This window comes from Geotrypetes seraphini, chromosome 6 (assembly GCF_902459505.1).
Source record: "Geotrypetes seraphini chromosome 6, aGeoSer1.1, whole genome shotgun sequence".
In the NCBI taxonomy this organism is placed as follows: Eukaryota; Metazoa; Chordata; class Amphibia; order Gymnophiona; family Dermophiidae; genus Geotrypetes; species Geotrypetes seraphini.
Window position 1 is genome coordinate 139,893,584 of NC_047089.1, and position 23,216 is coordinate 139,916,799.

Genomic DNA, 23,216 nt, shown 5'->3' on the forward strand with positions numbered 1-23,216 from the left:
AAAGCTAAGAAGCCAATTAGGTGAGGTAGGCATGTTGTGAGTGCAGTTCTCAGAGAACACCTGGTACAGGTAAGTATCTTTGTTTTCTGCAAAGACAAGCGGGCATTATATTCTCACATGTGGGACTCCCTAGCTGGCAGGATCATGACTCTACAAGAGTTTAAATACTGAACAAACATAAGCCTGGTGTAATTATAGAGGGCCAGAGGGAGGGAATTGCTTGTCCAAACAGGCCGTCTCTTCTAAAATTCTGTTCCAAACAGTAATGAGAAGTAAATGTATCTATTAAGGGCCATGTAGCCGTTTTACAGATTTTTTCAATTGAAGCAGAGTGGAAGTGAGCTACAGAGGCAGCCATAGCCCACATATTGTGGGATGTTACACAGCCCGAGTGTCAGCCCTGCCTGAGCATATGTGAAGGAGACACAGTCCACCAACCAAGTTGAAATGGTTCACTTTGTAACAGCAACTCCCAAATCTATTAGGATCAAAAGCTATAAATGTATTTTATTATTTATTACTACAGTGGTACCTCGGTTTACGAGTGCACCGGTTTGCGAGTGTTTTGCAAGATGAGCAAAAAACATTTGCAAACTTGGTGCCTCGTAAACAGAGCGCGCCTCGATTTGCAAGCGCCCCCCCTGCGAACCGACACCCTCCCCCCTGCAATCCGGCACCCCCCCGCCACCATCGGGCACCCCCCCACCGCGACCTGAGGTCCCCCCAACCCACCCGAACCCTCTTCTTACTTTGTTGTAGCCTCCGCACCGGCATCAGCATGTCCTGTGCTGTGCTGTGCCGGTGCCCGAAAATCTGCCTCCTGTGCTGGGCCTTGAGCGGGTGCCGGTTCGCGGTGGGGGGGGGCCTTCGGGGGGAGAAATGCCGATTCTCGTGGGGGGAGGGAGCAGCGCTGCTGGCCTCGGGGAGGGGGGTGGAGGGTGGGAACCTATCAAAGCAAGTTTCCATTATTTCCTATGGGGAAACTCGCTTTGATAATTGAGCATTTGGGATTACGAGCATGCTCCTGGAACGGATTATGCTCGTAATCCAAGGTACCACTGTACTTGTTATTTATGTACCACCTACTGATGGAGGTTGTCTAAGTGGATTATATTCAGGTACTTGAGCATTTTTCCCTCTCTGTCTCAGTGGGCTTACAATCTATCTATCGTACCTGGGGCAATGGAGGATTAAGTGACTTGCCCAGGGTTATAATGAGCAGCACGGGGCTTGAACCCACAACCCCAGGGTGCTGGGAGGACTTCCTATGAGGTTTGGTACAATCCAGGTAGTATGCTAAAGAGCGCTTGCAGTCCAAGTTATGGAGTACTGCTTCTTCAGGATTAGTGTGCAATTTTGGAAAGAAAACTGGTAGGACTATGGATTGATTTAGGTGAAATTCCGAGACTACCTTAAGCAGGAATTTCGGTTGAGTCTGGACTACTCTTTCATGATAGAATCTTGTATAAGGCAGATTTGAAACAAGGACCTAAAGATAACTTGTTGAAAAATCACCTTCCAAGTAAGAAGTTTGAAGGAGCAAAATTGGTTGTGTTCGAAAGGAGCCTTCATAAGTTTAGAAAGAACCACATTGAAAGCCCAAGTAACTGCAGATGGATTGATAGGAGGTCTGGTATGAAACAAGCCTTTTATCAAACTGACCAATAAAGTATGAACAGATAAAGATTTCCTATTCAAGAGTGATGGAAAACACTGATGGCACTAAAATGAACTCTGACTGAATTCATTTTTAAATCAGAGTTGAGAAAGATGTAGAAGGTAGTCCAAAATGGACAGAAAGGTGATGGTTCGAGAGAATGTAATGTATACCAGGAAGAGAACCAAGTTTCCAAGTTTCTTTATTTTTGATATACCGTTTATCATTCAAGTGTCTAAACAGTTAACAATAAAATATAATTAAAGCGGTAATAGTGTTGTGTGGATGGCTTCCTGGAAGCTTGGATGATGTTTGATACTACAGATGAAAGCTGGAAGGATCCTACATAGTTGATGCTCCCGGGGCACGAAAAAGACCAAGAAAAAAGTTGTTAAAATTTAACCGAACTTGAGAAAAATAAAGGAAACAATAAAAAGTGACGAATTATGAAGAAAACAAATGAAAAAAATACTGGGAAGGCACAAAAAGTTTGTTGTGCTGAGAGAGAGGGAGACTGAAGACACAGTTTATTAGCTCCATGGAAAACTAAAGACTGATAGACCCCTGTGTTGATGTTGGACAGGAAGGCATCTGCAAATGTGCAGTGGGGCACTACTTCAAAGATTTAAAGTAACAGTACACTTGGCATTGTCAGCACCAGGTTCCGTGGATGATGTCACCCACATGTGAGAATATAATTCAAGGTTTCAAGGTTTATTAAATATTTGATGAATCGCTATATCTTTATACAAAGCGATGTACATTAAAATACAATTAGTTAAGATAAAAACATACAATAAATATATAAACATTAGATATTAGACAAGACCAACAACAATTGGGAGGAAAGGGAGGTTAAAGTTACATATCTTGTAATAAGAAACACATTTAAGGGTAAAACATTGAGGAGGTAGTAAAATTCTTGAAACGGAAAATTTTTAGTTAAGAGAAAAAAAATTTTTATGTATTAAAAATTTTTATGTATTAAAAATCTTTTTAAAAAGAAATGTTTTCAAAGATTTCTTAAAAGAGGGAATGTCTTTTTCATTTTTTATGTATTGGGGCAATGAATTCCACCATTGGGGGCCCACGACCGAAAACATATCTAATCTACGAGTGCCTATAATTTTTAAAGATGGAATAACTAATAGGTTTTGGGAAGATGATCTGAGTGCGCGTGTGGAACTATAGGGAATTAGCATTTTAGAAATGCACTGAGGTTCTTTGAAAATCAAGTTTTTAAAGATAAGTAGTAGAACTTTAAACTGTATACGCTGGCAAATGGGAAGCCAATGTGCATCTTTGAAGAGTGGAGTAACATGATCAAATTTCCTAGCATCATAGATTAGTTTTATAGCCGTGTTTTGAACAATTTGCAGTTGTCGTTTTTCCTTTTGAGTAGTATTAAGCAATAAAGAGTTGCAATAATCCAATTTTGATATAACCAAGGAATGAATTAAAATATTGCGAGATTTGGATTCAAGAAATTTAGAAATAGATCGAATTAGACGTAATTTGTAGAAGCAGACTTTAACTATATTGTTAATGTGATCTTTGAATTCTAATCTTTCATCAATTATTACACCTAAGATTTTCGTTTTAGGAACGATTTCAATTGGTTTATTATTAAGGAGGAAAGGAGAATTAAGTCTGATATCTCTTTTCCAGTTAAAAATCATAGCTTTTGTTTTATTAATATTTAATGATAATTTATTATTGTTAAGCCAATTATGAACTTGTTCGAGTTTTGCATTTAAAGATTTAATGTCTTCTTGATTTTCAGGATTAAATGGGTGAATTAATTGTATATCGTCTGCATATGAAAAAGCAGTGAAACCAACAGACTGGCACAGATTCAGTAATGGTGCAAGATAAATGTTAAATAACAGGGGTGATAGGATAGATCCTTGAGGGATGCCAAAGGTTGTCGTATATTCTTCTGAAAATTCCTTATTAAATTTAACAAGAGAAGTTCGATTAGTAAGATATGATGTAAACCAATTAAGGACTTGATCACTAAAGCCTATTGATTCTAATCTCCTAAGAAGTAAATCATGATCTATTGTATCAAATGCTGCAGAAATATCTAGGGAAAACAAGGCTACGGATCTGTGATGATCCAGAAAATAGTGAATGTTGTTTGTTAAGCCAATTAGGGAGTGTTCAGTGTTATGGTACTTACGGAAACCTGTCTGATTGGGATGTAATACATTGGTTGATTCAATAAAATCGGAAACCTGATTAAATATCAATTTTTCAGTCAGTTTTGCTAAGAATGAGATATTAGCAATTGGGCGATAATTTAAAGGGTCATTTCTGCTGATTTTGTGATCTTTAAGTAAAGGAATAATAGTAGCAGTTTTCCAAAGCATAGGAACTGTAGCGGATTGTAAACTTTTTAGAATAATGGAATGAATAAATGGGCCGAAGAGATGAAAGAATTTTTTTAAGTAAAATGGGTGCAGTATTTCAAATCCAGAACTCTTTAGATTTATTTGTGACATGAGTGATTTAATATCATTAAGTGAAGGAAGTTTGAAATTTGAACATTTAGCAGTAAAAAGATGGTCACCAGGATGTTCTATAGAGTGATTATTGCTTATATTGGAGATAAAAGTATTTCGAATATTGTTGATTTTTTGTTTAAAAGCATCTGCTAAGTCTTGCGCTTTTAGAAGCGGTGTCTGGTTTGTAGAATTATTTGTATTTTGAGATGTGATAGATTTTAAAATGTTAAATAGAACAGCAGGATTTTTAGCTTTATGAATTTTGTCTGAATAAAATTTTTTCTTGGACTGATTAATTTTTAATTTGTATATGGCCGCTTGTTCTTTAAAGTTTAGAAGATTCTTCTGATTCTTAGAATGGCGCCATTTTCATTCTAGGGCTCGAAGTTGTTTTTTTAAAAGATGTAATTCTGGCGTAAACCATAGGTTAGATAATTTTCGTGCTGATATAGATTTTGAGATTATTGGAGCCTTAATATCTAGAAAAGAGGTAAGTGAGGAATTCCAATGTAAAAGGTGATCATCGATCAAGGTTGGCATGTCTTCAATAGTTGAAATGTCGAAAAAAGGTGTTATGTCAGTATCATCTATGTTAGTAAGATCGCGATATGAAATTATTTTAGGTTCAGTTTGCTTTTTATGAGATTTTAAACTAGAAAAGGCTATGATGATAGAAATAAAATAGTGGTCGGACCAGGGTACTGGATTAATTAATGGAGTGGAACAATTAATATAATGATAATTGGGGGCAAAAATCATATCCAAAGTATGATTTGCTGAATGAGTTGGGCCTTCAATTTTTGGAACTAAGTTTAATGAACAAAGCATATTTAATATTTCTTGATTATTGATATCAGAGACATTGTCAAAATGAATGTTAAAATCTCCCAGAACTAAAGGAAATGATGAAGATGAGCAAAAATCAAAAATAATATCTTGAAGTAATGTAATTTTATTTTGACATACTGGTGGAGGAACATATAATAACAAAAAATTGAAGTTGATATTAGAATTGAGTTTAAGTTCAAGATATTCAATAGCGGAATTTCCGTTAGATTGATCATTGAGATTAATTAGGTTAGATTGAAAAATTACGGCAAGGCCACCTCCTTTACGATTTAAGCGATGGTTATAAAAATAGTTGTAATTTGGAGGGCAGCAGTATGATAAATATGCTTCCTCACCCTCAGAGAGCCAAGTTTCTGTAATAAAAAGTATATGTAATCGTTGAGTAGAAATCGAATCTTTTAATAGATGATATTTACTCTTGATAGATCGAGCATTGATGAGGCCAATTTTTAAGTTACTGTTTTTTGGTGATTCACTAAGAGGGGAAAAAATGGGAATTTCTAAAAGACAAGGCTGGTGTTGCATTAAGGATCTATGTTTAGGAGGACGAGGCCCCCAAATGGTAGGAATATTATTGTTAGATGAAATCGCAGACATGTTAAAAGTTGAGTCAACGCTAGAAAACGGAAATAATAGACCAATAAAAAAGCAAAGACTAAAAATTGCTAAAAATTTGATATGCTGAAGATAACTGATCCACATAAGAACATGAATTAGGGCTGTATTCTTGTAACTAGTCGCACCCTCAGTTTGCGCACGAAGGAGCGCACCAAGGAGCAGGACCTGCTCCTTATGTGCGCTCCTTCGGCGCGCGCTGCGGCATGCGGCCTGCTTATCCTCAGTGATAAACTTTGCTGCTATGGCCTACTCTCAATGTTAAAATGCTCAAAGCAGTCACCTATATCCATATATGCATTTCACTCAAGCATATGACCTGTTTATTATAAAGCACCTTTAAAAAATTTTTAAAATAATGGCCCAGGAGTTATCTCTTGCTCCTATAAATGTTCATTCACAATTATCCAGGATGTTCCCCTCTATTGTTTTTTTGTTAATATTTTTTCCTACGGTCCAGCCAAATGCAGTGACACTTGCTGACTCACCAGTCCAGGCACACAAGTAATTCTTTTGATATAGAACATTACCTATTCTGAAATAGCCATCTTCTAAACGTTGATATTTGGTTTCTTTGGTCATTTCCAATTCTTCATGCTAATGATAAAAAAAACACAAATTTCATGCATACAGACAACTGTGTGTGTGAATATATATCTATATTTATTTATTTTAGTATTTATATACCATTTATAGCTTAAGTGGTTTACATTCAGGTACTTAAGCATATTATATACATACACTAGTCTTTAAGCCCTTTACATTAACAGGTGCTAGAATATGTGTCTGTCTTTCTTTTTTTCTGTCTCTCTCCCTACTCCTGTCTCTTTCTGTGTCTCTCTCCCTGGCCCCTTTTGTCTGTCTGTCTTTCTGTCTCTCTCCCTGTGTTTTTCTTTTCTCCCTCCCGCTGTCTTTCTTTCTATGTGTCTCTCTCCCTGCTCCCTATGCAGCAGCAGCATTTTTCTCCCCCCACTTCCCTGTGCAGCAGCTGCATTTCCTCCCCCTCCATTTCTTTGTGCAGCATCATTTCCCCCCCACCCCACTTCCCTGTGCAGCAGCAGCAGCATTTCCTTCCCCCCACTTCCCTGTGCAGCATTCGCAGCAGCATTCCCTCCCCCTCCATTTCCTTTCACCCTACCCCCCACTTCCCTGTGCAGAAGCCGCAGCAGCATTCTCTCCTCCTCCACTTCTCTGTGCAGCAGCAGCATTTCCCCCTCCCCCCTTCCCTTCCTGCAGTCTGGTTGGCTCTCTTAGTCCCTTGCCGGAGTTATTTTTAAGTTTAAAGGTGCCGCGGCGGCTCCGCTCACAATCCCCGCCTGCATCGGAAGCCTTCTCCGATGAAGATACGGCTCCTGAGAGGAGCCGCGGCGGCGGCGGCTTAGAACTTAAAAATAAACTTAAGGGAGCTGGCCAGACCGCAACATTATCTTGGTGTCCGCGAGTGTAGAGCCGTTGTAAGTTGGCAACGGACCTACAGATCATGGATCACGCAGGTAGGAGTGCGCATGTGCACTTAGCATTTTATTATGTTAGATATAAATGATTGGGCAACAAAACAAAGGAGAAAGTCCAACTTTGCAGAAAAAACCAAGCAGAGAAACAAACAAAACTGCAGACTGTGTACAAGATGCAGGCAAAAATTTATTGTACCAAAATTAAAATGCAAATAAGTAAAATAAAACCCTTTTACCAATCAAGGGACCCGACGCGGTCCATGTTTCGGACAAACCTTCGTCAGAGGTCCATGGTGAAAAAGGAACTTGGGACATACCATAAAAAATGAAGATAAGTAACAAAGTGCCTGTATATTGTGTTCGCCAAGGATTGCTGCAAAAAGTAAAGCTTTACTTTTCCTAGTTGTATTTCGCAATCCCTTCCTTCCCTATGTTTCCTAAATGATGTCTTAGTTTTTAACCCAATGTTATTATTTAAAGTATGTATTGTATTGTTCATTCTGTATTTTTTAATGAATGTATTTTAAATTGTTCATCGCTTTGAATTTTGACTAAGCGATCAATCAAGTGAACTATTAAACTTGAAACTTGTCCGAAACACGGACCGTGTCGGATCCCTTGATTGGTAAAAGGGTTTTATTTTACTTTTTTGCATTTTAATTTTGGTACAATAAATTTTTGCCTGCATCTTAGATATAAATGATTACAACACTATAGAATTGTTTCTTTTTAATTTTTTATTTATTTATACAAGTTTCAACAAGATATCATACAAGTAGCCATTTGGAAAAAAAAAATTAACGATCAATTCAAACCAAGAATGCAAAGGAAAACTACAAAGGAATTAAGGTAAATCCATTATAATAAACCATTGCTTAATGAAGTCCACAAGTATTGAGGACAAGGCTTTATCTAAGGAGAGACAAAGCAAGAAAGTGAAGTTATTCACCTGTAGCAGGTGTTCTCCGAGGACAGCAGGACATGTATACTCATATATGGGTGACATTATCCAAAAGAGCCCCTAGATGGATGCTGCCCAGCCTTCAAGAAAAAATCTTTTAAGCCTTTGATGGCACCATACGGCACATGTGGATGCCTTTCCACCCAATGTAACTGCACGGTACCAGCAATAAACTAATAAATCAGACAGAATGCAACTCTTTGAGGAGGGAGGGAGATGTGACAATACATGTCCTGATGTCCTCAAACACCTGCTAAATGTGAGTAACTTCACCTTCTCTGAGGATAAGTAGGCCAGAGGTATTCTCACATATGGGAATCCCTAGCTACCAGTCTCAATGAAAACCACCACCAAGGGCCAATAGGGACTTGCAACGGGCAAGGCCAATCATAAAACAATCAACACATACAGACATGGTGAGAGTAAGCCTGGAAAAGAAGAAAAATGGGCCTAGGAGGGTTGGAGCTGAATTCTAGATCCCAAATAAACTTTGCAGAACTGGCTGACCAAACCAGCTGTCAGGTTGGGAATCTTGCTGGGTCTGAATCAAGTTTCAATGTCCGCAGGAACTCAGAGATAAGATCAGGGAGGCGGCTGGACTTAAAGAGCCTGCGTACTGCTTGATCCTCTCCCAGATCGCGGAAATCAGTGTTTTGGGAATCCCCTAGATCCGCTGTTAGCTACATCAGCTGACCCCGACGAAGAGCCATGCGACAGTAACAGCATAGAAATGGACGCAGGTACCGAGGCAATGGCGGGGAGCTGCCGCTTGCTTTCAGGTGGTCCAGCAAGACATGCTGGAATCCAAAGGCTGAACAGACTGCCATACCGGAGTCTGAGAGACAGGCATAGCCCTTTTTCCAGCAGAAAATAGTTACCGGCGGAAAGAGCCAATCTGCGGGACTCAGATTTGGAATGTTTGGAAGATTCCTCGCCCAGGCATCCCGGATACTGGAATTGCGTCTCCAGCAGAATCGGAGGAAAGCAGGGCCTCTCCGGAGGATAGTGCAGAATCCACGCACAGTTCACGTACCTCGCAGGTCGTGGCGCACATAATACACGGCTGCGAATCTGCCAGCCATTCGCCACATTTACAGCATGAATCCATACCATCTTGTCCTGAAGTGGCCATCTGTGAAGTTTGGAGCACAAATGAAGCTTCTAAGTCCAAAAAATATACTTTTGAAAATGTTAAAGAAAATCCAAGATGGCCACTGCAGGTGTCAATTTTGCCCTAAAACTGCCCGGGAAAACTCAGGGAACTGTGAAAAATGGCAATTTTATGGTTTTACAGGTAGGGGGAGACCATGGCATACAGGGAAACCACCCAAACCCCCGATTTCAGCACTCCCCAAAATCACCAAAACTCTGACTCAGACACCACAGACACATGTGCTGCAATGAAAGTCTATGGCAGCCTGCAATACACAGTACAAACAAGGAGATCTGTACCTCAGGAGCTGATTAAACTGGATTTTTCAGGTCTTCTGACTGCCTCACCTTCCCTGTCACCACAGATCACAACCACCAGGATCCCTCAGGGAAATTAGGGAAGACACGTGGTGCGGTTCTGATCCCGGTGTCCCTCCATGGAACCGCAGCAGCCTGCGCTCTACCCTTTTGCGGAAGAACCAGGGGAGAGATGGCTCCCGATTCCAGAGACTCGATCCAATTTGCAGGCTGTTTAGAGGGCTTACTGCAGTTTAAGCTTACAGAGCACTCTCCAGAAGCAGACAAAATTTAAAATGGCTGCGATCTCCCGCCGAAGGATCAGTCCCACAGATTTGATCCGCAGCAATGGGCAAACCCGTGAAGCAAATCAAATAAAGACTAGGAATTGAAAACAAATCACGAGCAGAAGAGACTGATTTCACCCATGCAGTGAGGCTGCAGGAACAAACTGAGCATGACAGGAAGCTACCAGGCAGATAGCCTAGAGGGGAGGGAATAAGTTTTATTAGCCCTGCAGCTGAGGCTAAAGAGGAAAAAAGATCCCACGAGTTCAGCCTCCATAGGGATTGTACAAGAATAACAGTTTATAACATAACATTGTGCTTATAGACCACATTATCAAAAGTTCTACGCTGTTTACAAAAAATTAAAACATTAAATCATGTACTTAGATGAATCATGTACTTAGATAATCATGTACTTAGATGAATCAAATGGTCAGGTACTTGGAAAAAAGTTAAGTTTTTAATTGTTTTCTAAAATGTCTATAGGAGACAACTATAAGCAACAATGATCAAAATTCTCTCTCATGAGAAGCTGCCTGAGATGCTAGAGTACGATTTAGGAATTTCTTGCTTTTACATCCTTTTACAGATGGAAAATTAAATAGAGCATGGGTTTTTCTGCTGTATTTGTGTGTGGCTATAGAGAAACTATTAACAAGATAAGTAGGGGCTGCACCATATAAGACCTTGTAACAAAACAGCCCAACTTAATTATCTTTCCCCTCGTTAAAAGGTGTCATGTATGCAAGTAAATTAGGGAAATCCCTTTTCTTCAAATTCACTGAGCTTTGGAATAACCTCCTTGCCCCGCTGCAGAACCTAGGCTCATTCCAATTATTCCGAAAGCATCTGAAAATCTGGCTTTTCTCCAAAACGTAAAGCTATCTATTTAAAATGTTAAGCTAGCTATCCTCTTCTTATCCTTTAATTTCTTATTATGTCCTTCCTTCATCTATTGAATTACCTATAAAGCGTGTCGAGCTCTATCTTTATGGAGATGATGTGGTATACAAACTTAAGGTTTAGTTTAGGTTAACTTAAACAATACCCGAACCTCCACAGGCAACCAATGCAGTTCACAGTAAATTGAAGTAACATGATCGTACTTCTTCAATCCATAGATCAATCTAACTGCCCTATTCTATATCAATGATAATCTCAATAATTCTTTCCTGGTGATTGATAAATAAGCAATATTGCAATAGTCAAGGAGACTAAGCAATAGTGATTGGACCAATAATTTGAAAGCGGAAAATTTGAAATAAGGTCTTATCAATCGCAGTTTCCATAAAGTAAAATAACTTTTACATACAACTGCATCAATCTGAGATTTCATAGTGAGATGTTGATCTAATACAATTCCTAAGATTTTAATCATTGAGTGAATTGCATAAGATGTTGAATGAATATTAATGGAAGGTTCAAGAGAAATTTTAGTAGGTGATGCTACAAAAATCTTTGTTTTGTCTGAATTAAGCTTAAGTTTGAATTGCTATATCCGATGATTCATCCTATCCATTACGGTCTCAATTTGTGTAGTAATTTGAGATAAAGCCGAATTACAAGATAAGGCTATTGTGATGTCATCAGCATAACTGAACAATCTTATATCCAGGTCACTTAAACACGAACCTAATGATAGGAGATAGACATTAAATAATATAGGCGATAGTGGGGATCCTTGAGGCACACCGCATAGATTTTTCCAACTGAAGGAAGTTGAGTCTGGAATCTAACTTGATACCAGGAGTAAACATTACCATGTACACCTAAAGCGTCCAAACAAGTTAGTAAATTAGTATGATCTACTAGATCAAAGGCGCTACTTAAATCAAATTGTAGTACCAATGCACTACTGCCTTTACTTATTAGGTTATCTAAGTGGTCTAGCAATGTAGCTATCACTGTTTCAGTGCTGTAAAGAGATCTAAATCCAGATTGTGTATTGTAAAGTAGTAAATGTTGTTCTAAGTATTTTGTCAATTGTATATGAACCAAGCCTTCCATAAGTTTTACAAAAAAGGAATTGATGTGATCGGTCTATAATTAGACGACAGTGAGATAGATTCTTTGGTATTTTTAATTATCAGAGTGATGATTATCTTACCATCTTCTGAGGGGAATTTTCCCGCATCTAGAGAATCGGTTATTCACTCGAATAATTTCAATTTAAAATGTACGGGTGCAATCGTCATTAAATCTGGAGGGCAGGGATCTAACCAACAACAGGATTGCGCATATCTTTGGAAAAGTTTAATGAAATCATACCATTCTGGCTTATCAAAGGTGGGCCAGCACTGATCTGCATGAACTCCATTATCTTTTGAGTGAAAATTAAAATACGAGTCTAAATTCGAGGTACAAGATAGATAAGAGGATCTCAAGGATAATTAATACCTTTGAGCTGAAAAAGTTGGCTAAATCATCCGAAGACGGGAGAGGTAGCCAGGAAGACTGCTTCTTTTTGGTAACATCGAATGCAGAGTTAACTATATGGGATAGTTTTTTAGCATTGGTGCTTGTAATCCCTACTTTGGCTGTATAATATGCTTTCTTTTGTCCCTTATCATTAATTTATAGATTCCAATTTCCTGCCTCGATTTAGCTTTATCTTTGGTTAATTTTGATTTCAGCCATTTTCTCTCAAGACATCTTATTGATCGTTTCATCTCTAACAATTCAGCATCATACCACTTTTAGAATCATGTGATCATCTCTTTATTGTATGCTTGGGGGCAATGTCATCTAGAATAATAATGCAATTATTTTTCCAGTTTGATGGAAAATTAATGTTATTTTCATTTGGGAGAGAATCAAATCTTTTCCAAAATTCAACTGGGTTTGGTGATTTCCTTACTAAAATTAATTGTTTTTTTGTTGTAATGGACTTACCGTATTTTCACGCATATAACGCGCGCGTTATACGCGTTTTTACCTACCGCGCATACCCCTCGCGCGTTATATGCGTGAGCGCGGTATACGAAAGTTTTAAAACATAGTTCCCACCCCGCCCGACGCCCGATTCACCCCCCCAGCAGGACCACTCGCACCCCCACCCCGAACGACCACTCGCACGCGCTCCCACCCGCACCCGCATCCACGATCGGAGCAAGAGGGAGCCCAAGCCCTCTTGCCCGGCCGATTCCCCGACGTCCGATACATCCCCCCCCCCCGGCAGGACCACTCGCACCCCCACCCCGAAGGACCGCCGACTTCCCGACAATATCGGGCCAGAAGGGAGCCCAAACCCTCCTGGCCACGGCGACCCCCTAACCCCACCCCGCACTACATTACGGGCAGGAGGGATCCCAGGCCCTCCTGCCCTCGACGCAAACCCCCCTCCCCCCCAACGACCGTCCCCCCCCAAGAACCTCCGACCGCCCCCCCAGCCGACCCGCGACCCCCCTGGCCGACCCCCACGACCCCCCCACCCCCCTTCCCCGTACCTTTGGAAGTTGGCCGGACAGACGGGAGCCAAACCCGCCTGTCCGGCAGGCAGCCAACGAAGGAATGAGGCCGGATTGGCCCATCCGTCCTAAAGCTCCGCCTACTGGTGGGGCCTAAGGCGCGTGGGCCAATCAGAATAGGCCCTGGAGCCTTAGGTCCCACCTGGGGGCGCGGCCTGAGGCACATGGTCGGGTTGGGCCCATGTGCCTCAGGCCGCGCCCCCAGGTGGGACCTAAGGCTCCAGGGCCTATTCTGATTGGCCCACGCGCCTTAGGCCCCACCAGTAGGCGGAGCTTTAGGACGGATGGGCCAATCCGGCCTCATTCCTTCGTTGGCTGCCTGCCGGACAGGCGGGTTTGGCTCCCGTCTGTCCGGCCAACTTCCAAAGGTACGGGGAAGGGGGGTGGGGGGGTCGTGGGGGTCGGCCAGGAGGGTCGCGGGTCGGCTGGGGGGGCGGTCGGAGGTTCTTGGGGGGGGACGGTCGTTGGGGGGGAGGGGGGTTTGCGTCGAGGGCAGGAGGGCCTGGGATCCCTCCTGCCCGTAATGTAGTGCGGGGTGGGGTTAGGGGGTCGCCGTGGCCAGGAGGGTTTGGGCTCCCTTCTGGCCCAACTACCAAAGGTACGGGGAAGGGGGGTGGGGGCGTCGTGGGGGTCGCCAGGGGGGTCGCGGGTCGGCTGGGGGGGCGGTCGGAGGTTCTTGGGGGGGGCGGTCGTTGGGGGAGAGGGGGGTTTGCGTCGAGGGCAGGAGGGCCTGGGATCCCTCCTGCCCGTAATGTAGTGCGGGGTGGGGGTAGGGGGTCGCCGTGGCCAGGAGGGTTTGGGCTCCCTCCTGGCCCGATATTGTCGGGGAGTCGGCGGTCCTTCGGGGTGGGGGTGCGAATGGTCCTGCCGGGGGGGGGATGAATCGGACGTCGGGGGGGGGGTGAACGGAGAGTCGGGACAGCGCACGGAGAGGCGGGGCAGTGCACGGAAGTCAGGGGGGTGAACGGAGAGTCGGGACAGCGCACGGAAAGTCGGGGCAGTGCACGGAAGTCAGGGGGGGTGAACGGAGAGTCGGGACAGCGCACGGGGAGGCGGGGCAGTGCACGGAAGTCAGGGGGGGGTGAACGGAGAGTCGGGACAGCGCACGGAGAGGCGGGGCAGTGCACGGAAGTCAGGGGGGGTGAACGGAGAGTCGGGACAGCGCACGGAGAGGCGGGGCAGTGCACGGAAGTCAGGGGGGGTGAACGGAGAGTCGGGACAGCGCACGGAGAGGCGGGGCAGTGCACGGAAGTCAGGGGGGTGAACGGAGAGTCGGGACAGCGCACGGAGAGGCGGGGCAGTGCACGGAAGTCAGGGGGGGGTGAACGGAGAGTCGGGACAGCGCACGGAGAGGCGGGGCAGTGCACGGAAGTCAGGGGGGGTGAACGGAGAGTCGGGACAGCGCACGGAGAGGCGGGGCAGTGCACGGAAGTCAGGGGGGGGTGAACGGAGAGTCGGGACAGCGCACGGAGAGGCGGGGCAGTGCACGGAAGTCAGGGGGGTGAACGGAGAGTCGGGCAGCATGCGCGGTATAATCGTGAGCGCGTTATACCAAAGTTTTTGTGCTTATCATCGTGATTTCTGCGCGCTATACACGTGTGCGCGTTTTATACGGGTGCGTGTTATTTGCGTGAAAATACGGTAAATATAATTGTTTAGGCCATTCTAAAGAAAAATAATAGACAAAGTGATCAGACCAAGGGATATGTGACCATCTACCTCCTTGAAGCGTAATTTTAGATAAAGAATCTAATTTAGTAGATAAAGATACCAAATCGAGATGGTGGCCTCCCATATAGATTTGTGAAGGTTGCATAATAGGAAAATCCAAAGAAGATAAAATGGTAGTGAGATCAGCCACATCTCGATTGGATTCTTCATCCAAGTGGAGATTGATGTCACCTAGCAACAAACAGTGAGAGACTATAAGTGAACTATTAAAAACAAATTCAAAAAAATACTGTTTTGCCTAATTCAACAAAATTAGAAGTTTTTAAAATTAACTGTTAGGCATAATTGCCATTAACTATCATTTTTAATTGTGGAGACAGAGTGTGAACATCTTTTAGTCTACCTAAAAGAAGCATTAGTAAGATAACATTTATAAAATTCATTTTGTTTGTAAAATGTTGAATGATAAAATCTAAAAAGTATTGCAAATTCTTCATAAAATTCTTAAATTGTTTAAAATGCTAAAACATAAGATCTAATACTAAGTTCAGATGTGTTAGGTTAGACAATCACAAACATTCCTTTTAACATGTTAAGCAAGGTTGACTCCTTCAAGATTTACTATAATAACATCATTCACCAATTCACTTAAGTAACTTAAGTAATAAAAATTTGTAGATATATAATCACAATAGTCAGATAGTAGTTAAATTGTAGTCTTCTTATAGGCTAAGATATACAAGTAATACTTAGCTGTACTATTCCAATCCAATGCCCAAATCAATTGCACAAAGCCGTGCACTAAGGTACGCGCCTTTAGCACGCACCATCAGCAGCGCTTCAAATGGCTGCATGCTGTTGGGTGCTGGGCTTTTAACAAAGCCCAATGTCTGACGTATAATGTAGGCAAAGCAGGCTCCCACGCTGTTCAGCATTAAGGGAAAGAGATGTTTTAAGTTCTCCCGTGCTGGGGCTTTAACAAAGCCCAGCGTCTAACGCAGTGGTTCCCAACCCTGTCCTGGAGGAACACCAGGCCAATTGGGTTTTCAGGCTAGCCCTAATGAATATGCATGAAGCAAATTTGCATGCCTATCACTTCCATCATATGCAAATCTCTCTCATGCATATTCATTAGGGCTAGCCTGAAAACCCGATTGGCCTGGTGTTCCTCCAGGACAGGGTTGGGAATCACTGGTCTAACGTATAGTGTAGGCGGAGCGGGCTCCCACGCTGTTCAGCAATCAGGGAAAGAGATGTTTTAAGTGTTCCCAGAGCAAGTGGCAAAAACAGTTAATGTAGCTGGGTTTTAAAATGTTTGGACAGATTTCTGGAAGAAAAAAGTGTCAGAGCTTAATTATATACTGAATGAAAAAATATTTTCTCATATTTGTTTTAAATGCGCACTATGTAACTTCATGGAGTGTTCCCTAGTCTCTGCATTTTTTGAAAGAGTAAACAGCGATTCATGTTTACTCATTCAATCCTATTCAGGATTGATCGCAATCATATCTTCCCCTCAGCCATCTCTTTTCCAAGCTGAAGAGTTCTAACCTCTTTAGCCTTTCTTCCTTTCAAAGTTCTTCCATACCATTTGTCATTTTGGCTGTCCCTCTCTGTACTTTTCCAGTTCCACTGAGATATGACAACCAGAATTGCACACAATACTCAAGGTGTGATTTCACCATTGAGCAATACAGAGGCATTATGATATTGTTTGATTTCATCTTCATTCCTTTCCTACTAATTCCTAAAATTGTTTTCCTTTTTGCCACCACTGCCCACTCAGAGAAAGATCTTAATGCATTATTCATTTCGACTCCAAAATCCTTTTTCTCTGTGGGGACTCCTAATGTGGAACCTAGCATCATATAGCTATAATTTGAGTTATTCTTCCCAATGTGTATCACTTTGAACTTGTCCACTTTAAATTTCATCTGCCATTTACATGCCCAGTTTCCAGCTTAACAGGGTCTTCCTGCAGTTTCATGCAGTCCACAAGCGATTTCACAATCCTGACTAATTTCATGTCATTAGCAAAATTTGATCATCCTTACTCATTGATCCAATTTCCAGATCATTTACAAATAAAAGCACAGATCCTTGCAGCAACACCACTATTCACCTTTCTCCATTCAAACAAATTTGTAGGTTTTTGTGAATGGATTGCTCGTTTTAGGTTCTGCCACAACATCTCTATTGTGTTCAAGTCAGAACTTTTTACTAGGTCAATCCAAACCTTAATTTTGTTTCTCGTCTGCCATTCAGATGTACACTTGCTTTTGTGTTTTGGATCATTTTCTTGCTGCGTAACCCAATTATGCTTCAGCTTCAGTTCTTGGACAGATGAGCAGATTTTCTCCTTAAGAATTTTCTGATACAGTGCAGAATTCATGGTTCCTTCAATAATGGCAAGTTTCCCAGGACCTGAGCAAAACATCCTCGCATTATGCTACCACCACCACATTTGACTGCTGGTATGATGTTCTAGCTGTGAAATATTGTTATTTCTTTTACATACTGGGACCAATTTTGGAGAAACAGCTCCACTTTTGGCTCATCTGTCCATAAAACATTGTCCCAAAAGGCTTGGAAATCATCCAGGTGTGTTTTGTAAGTGTGAGACAAGCATCGATATACTCTTGGATAGCAGTGGTTTCTGCCTTGCTACTTTCCCATCAATCCCATTTTTGTGGAGTTATGAATATTGACCTTAGCCGAGACTAAAGAAGACTGCAGTTCTTTGCATGTTCTTCTAGGACAATGGTCTTCCCTAATATTTAAAATGGGAGCCACTTTGGATCCAAATGAACTGAAGTACAGCCACCAAATATCATCCCATGCGAGGCCTCGATTCTGTTGATCAGTGTGTATCAATGACATTCAGCCTGCCTTCGCCGAGTGTATCCTCTAGAGCAGTGTATCGCAAACTGTGTGCCATGGCGAGATTCCGGATGTGCCATGAGGCATGTCCTGTAGGCAGTCAGCTAGCACCGGCGCCTCTCCTCTTCGCTTGCACCTCTCTTCCTCTCCTCCCCCTTCTTATGTTCTCATCATAAAGGCGTGCAGTAATATTTCTAAAGTCCCATCTCTTTCTTAATTTGCAGGGTGTCAACTACTGATTTCTATATTGTAAGACTCTGTAAGCCGTCCAGGACTACAGGCTCTGGCACTGGCTAACACTCATTCTTTATCGCTTGTTTTACCAGATGTATGAGTAAAAGTCCTTTGGCATACTTGTGTGTGTGTGTTAACTGAGATGTCCAGAGTAGAAAATGACATGTGACAAATTTGTCCCTGTCCCCACAGGATCTATCTCCATCCCTGCAAACTCTGTCCTCATCTGCACAAGCCTCAAACACTTTAAAATAATAAGTATTTGAGGCTTGTGCAGATGAGGACAGAGCTTGTAGGGTTGGGACAAGGACAAAGACAGAACTTGCGGGGACAGGAAGGGACAGAGATAGATTCTGTGGGGACAAAATTGTTCCTATGTCATTCTCTAGCAAAGTCTCTACATCACCAGTAAGCCTCATCATTAAATCTCTTACAATGTGCTGTACCAACTTGTAGAGCGCTCATGTATTCAGCTGACTCTGGAATCCCACAAAAGCAAAGACTGCTTGCTCCTCCTACTTCGATTTTCCAGATCTTCTACTTAGTTCTCTTTGCTTGACTGTGCAACCTGAAATCCTCATACTTTTTGTCCAGGTCAACTTGCATCTCCTCGCATTCTTCTATCCGCTGTTATGTTTTTTCTACTCTCTATCCCAGCTCCTGGAGATCAAATTTCAGGTCTCTCCCCAGTGAAGCAAGCTTTTCCTGAATTGCTCTGATATTAACCTAAAGCTCCTGGAACCACACTTTCAGCTCACCAAACTCCAATTGGGTTAGCTCAGGAGCAGCGGTATGTGTAGTGGTGCAGTTCGTTAGTTATAATGCTCACATGCTCTGCTGGAGCACTGCACTAGTCACCATATTGACTGTCTTACGCTGTCCCTGCTCATGAAAATTCAGAAGCTCCTTTTTTCATCTCCTCTGCTGGTACAACTCTCTCCAAAACAATTCAATTCGAGGGGTGATCTGCCAGATGTTAAAATCTTGGATGGATGCCAATTTTACTTTGAGGCTCCACAGAGCTCCCAACTTAAGCAACTAGAATGTTGGGCAACATCACTTCCTCCAATCTGGGTACCTTCAATATTATGTTCTGATGAGGACCAATAATGCTTTTTTGCCTCCATGCCATCAACGTTGAAACTACTGATGTGTATCAAGTTGAAGCCTTCCTTTCTCAGACTGGTACTGGTTGATGACCAATTCCAATGGTTTTCATTAATACAGTGTCATCAATGATGTGAACAAGGCTGCCCTGTGAACTTCTAAAAGCTAAGTTACTCATCATTTCATATTCTGCTCTTTTCACTGTTTTTCAGCATTATATCTGCTTAATTTCTCTTCTCCTCCCTGTTTCTTACTTTAAAAAAACAACAAAAAAAGCACAAAAAATAAACCCTTCTCTTTCCTCTGTTAAATCTTATTTCCTCTTCCTCTTTATAGGAATAAGGGTAAGACTTTATTAACTCTAATTAAATCCTGGCACCTATGGCTCAGGGTGACTAAAGTAGGGAAAATCCTGTTATAAATCCTGCCTTTTAAGGTAGCCACTGATTTGTTATAGAGCCTGCATTTTTGTTTAAAATACTGTGTTTTAGGGTGGTATAGAGCCTGTATTTCTGACTTACTAATTTTTAGCCATTGTGTCTGCTGATTAGGTGGAGAAGGGAGGGGCTCTGATTTACTTCTAAGATTAACTGCATTATCTTTGGGACAGTGCTGTGAACAAGGCTGCCCTGTGAACTTCTAAAAGCTAAGTTACTCAGCATTTCATATTCTGTTCTTTTCACTGTTTTTCAGCATTATATCTGCTTAATTTCTCTTCTCCTCCCTGTTTCTTACTTTAAAAAAAAAACACAAAAAAATAAACCCTTCTCTTTCCTTTGTTAAATCGTATTTCCTCTTTCCCTTTCCCTTCATAGGAATAAGGGTAAGACTTATAGTCCCACCAACCCCAGGGACCACTTTTCATATATAGAGACCCAAATAATCAGGACTACTTAAATCAAGTCACTTCACAACCAATCAAGATGACCTTTATTCTATGCAATCACTGTGATGCTTTAATTCCAAGATATACTATTTGGAGGCTTAAGGCTTGCCCCATCTGTCTTCAACTTGCTAGTATTAAGGAGGAGCTCTGCAAACTTAAACAGGAATTGAATACAATTAAAGCAGCTTCCATCACTCCACAAAATCATACCAACTTACCACCTCTACCTCAAAGAATAAAACATCCCAGGAATAAATGGGTCACAGTAGGCTAGGGAAAGACTGCGACATGTAACACAGAAACATCCACCTTCACAAATATTACCTCTACAGAATTCCTTCGCTCCACTAGTGCACTGCGATACTCAAGAAAACAGAAGGGAGGTGGGACTGGAACCAATGAAGGTAACTCAAGAGAACAAGCGCACCTTAAGCACAAATAAAAAAGCCAAAAACAGAAAACTTTTTTTTTTTTTTGTAAATTCTTTATTCTTTTTAAATCTTACATCAAGTGAAATATATGTAATACATACAATTTTAAACGAACACTATTACTGTTGGGGGATTCCATTATCAGAGACATTAACCTTGGAACACAAGGCGAGGAGACCAAAATATTGAAATGTCTTCCAGGATCCTCAGCTACCAGGAGTTCCAGGCAAATATAGACTATAATTAAGGAAGAAACTAAGGATTTTAACACTGATGTTGTTATCCATCTGGGAACAAATGACCTGGCCAACAACTCCACACTTGCAGCACAGAAAGCTTTTCGGGAGCTTGGTGAGGGCATGAAACTTTTTGTAAAGACTTTAGCTTTTTCTGAAATACTGCCTGCATATGGTAAGGGAGAGCAAAGAGTGCAAAACACAGAGGACTTTAATAGATGGCTCAGAGCCTGGTGTCATCAAGAAGGCTTCAGGTACATAGGAGGATGGGGAAATACATGGAAGGACAAGAAGCTATATTGCACTGATGGGCAACATATTACTACATATTACTACAGCAGGAAAAAGAAATCTTGCAGAGCAATTTAGACAATATTTTTCTAGGCATTTAAACTAGAAGGTGGGGGGGGGGGTGTATGTATGAAGGACAATTATAGAGACCACCTCCGGCAAAAGAAAAGATGTGATAGTAGTAAAGACTGCAACATAAACAATATCAGCAACTCATTTCTTAGTATTGCAACGGAAAGTGAAATGAAACAAAAATCCATACGAAAAAGGAGATTATCGCTGAAAAATAGCGATGACCACAAATGCTCGCAGTCTAAGCAACAAAGTTCATGATCTGCAAGCCCTGGTGTTAGAGGCAGATCTAGATATTGTTGCTATCACAGAGACATGGTTCAGTGAATCACATGGATAGGATGCAAACATACCGGGATATAATCTTTTTAGGAAGGACAGAGATGGTCAAAAAGGTCGAGGAGTAGCTCTCTATGTAAAGATCAATATCCAAGCGACTGAAATGCAAGGGACCTGGGGAGAGAAAGAAGCGATATGGATCGCTCTGAAAAGAGAAGATGGAACTTCTATCTACATGGGTGTAGTCTACAGACCTCCGACTCAATCGCAGCAAATTGATAAGGATCTGATTGTGGATATCCAAAAGTTTGGAAGGAAAGAGAAGGTTCTGCTGTTGGGAGATTTCAACTTGCCGAATGCGGACTGGAATGTTCCGTCTGCGGAATCGGAAAGAAGTAGGGAGATTGTGGAGGCCTTTCAAGAGGCTCTGCTCAGACAAATGGTGACAGAACCCACAAGGGAAAAAGCGATATTGGATCTGGTCCTCACAAATGGAGAGAGTATCTCTAATGTTCGAGTGGGTGCTCACCTGGGAAGTAGCGACCATCAAACTGTTTGGTTTGATATAACGGCTAAAGTGGAGAGCGGCCGCACAATACTTAAAGTCCTAGATTTTAAACGTACGGACTTTAATGCAATGGGAGAGTACCTGAAGAAAGAGCTGTTAGGATGGGAGGACATAAGAGAAGTGGAAAGACAGTGGTCTAAGCTGAAAGGAGCGATAAAGCACAGTTACTTACCGTAACAGGTGTTATCCAGGGACAGCAGGCAGATATTCTTGACTGATGGGTGACGGCACCGACGGAGCCCCGATACGGACAATCCTAGAGTGATTGCACTCTAAGAACTTAGAAAGTTCTAGTTAGGCCGCACCGCGCGTGCGCGAGTGCCTTCCCGCCCGACGAAGGTGCGCGGTCCCCAGTTAGGATAAGCCAGCTAAGAAGCCAACCCGGGGAGGTGGGAGGGATGCAAGAATATCTGCCTGCTGTCCCTGGATAACACCTGTTACGGTAAGTAACTGTGCTTTATCCCAGGACAAGCAGGCAGCATATTCTTGACTGATGGGTGACCTCCAAGCTAACAAAAGGAGGGATGGAGGGAAGGTTGGCCATTAGGAAAACAAATTTTGTAAAACAGATTGGCTGAAGTGTCCATCCCGTCTGGAGAATGCATCCAGACAATAATGAGATGTAAAAGTATGACCTGAGGACCAAGTAGCAGCCTTGCAGATTTCCTCAATGGAAGTGGAACAGAGGAAAGCTACAGACACTGCCATAGCTCTAACCTTGTGGCCTGTAACAGAACCTTCCAGTGTCAGGCCCAACTGAGCATAACAGAATGAAACGCAAGCAGCAAGCCAATTGGATAGGGTGCGTTTCGATACAGGATGACCCAACTTGTTAGGATCAAAGGACAAAAACAGTTGAGGAAATGATCTGTGAGGTTTGGTGCGTTCAAGATAGTAAGCCAGAGCACGTTTACAGTCCAAGGTGTGCAAAGCCTGTTCACCTGGATGAGAATGCGGCTTTGGAAAAAAGACGGGTAGGACAATGGACTGATTAAGATGAAAGTCAGACACAACCTTAGGGAGAAACTTAGGATGTGTACGGAGGACCACCTTATCATGGTGAAAAACAGTGAAAGGTGGATCAGCCACTAGTGCATGCAGCTCACTGACCCTCCTGGCAGAAGTGAGAGCTATAAGGAAGACCACTTTCCAAGTAAGAAATTTGAAATGCGCTGTGGCCAAAGGTTCAAAAGGAGGTTTCATTAAAGTGGAAAGAACCACATTGAGATCCCAGACTACAGGAGGGGGTTTAAGAGGTGGTTTCACATTGAAAAGGCCCCTCATGAACCTAGAAACTAAAGGATGAGCCGAGAGG

At 42.2% G+C, this 23,216-nt stretch overlaps 1 protein-coding gene across 4 annotated transcripts in view; it reads right to left on the reverse strand.

Moving 5' to 3' along the window:
* Nucleotides 1–23,216, reverse strand: part of MGAT4A (alpha-1,3-mannosyl-glycoprotein 4-beta-N-acetylglucosaminyltransferase A) — a 238,187-nt gene that overhangs the window by 26,949 nt on the left and 188,022 nt on the right. For all 4 annotated transcript variants that reach the window (XM_033948960.1, XM_033948958.1, XM_033948957.1 and 1 more), the window contains one exon: nucleotides 6,159–6,225. In XM_033948960.1, the coding sequence (XP_033804851.1) occupies nucleotides 6,159–6,225 (67 nt within the window). The remainder of the gene's footprint in view (nucleotides 1–6,158; nucleotides 6,226–23,216) is intronic.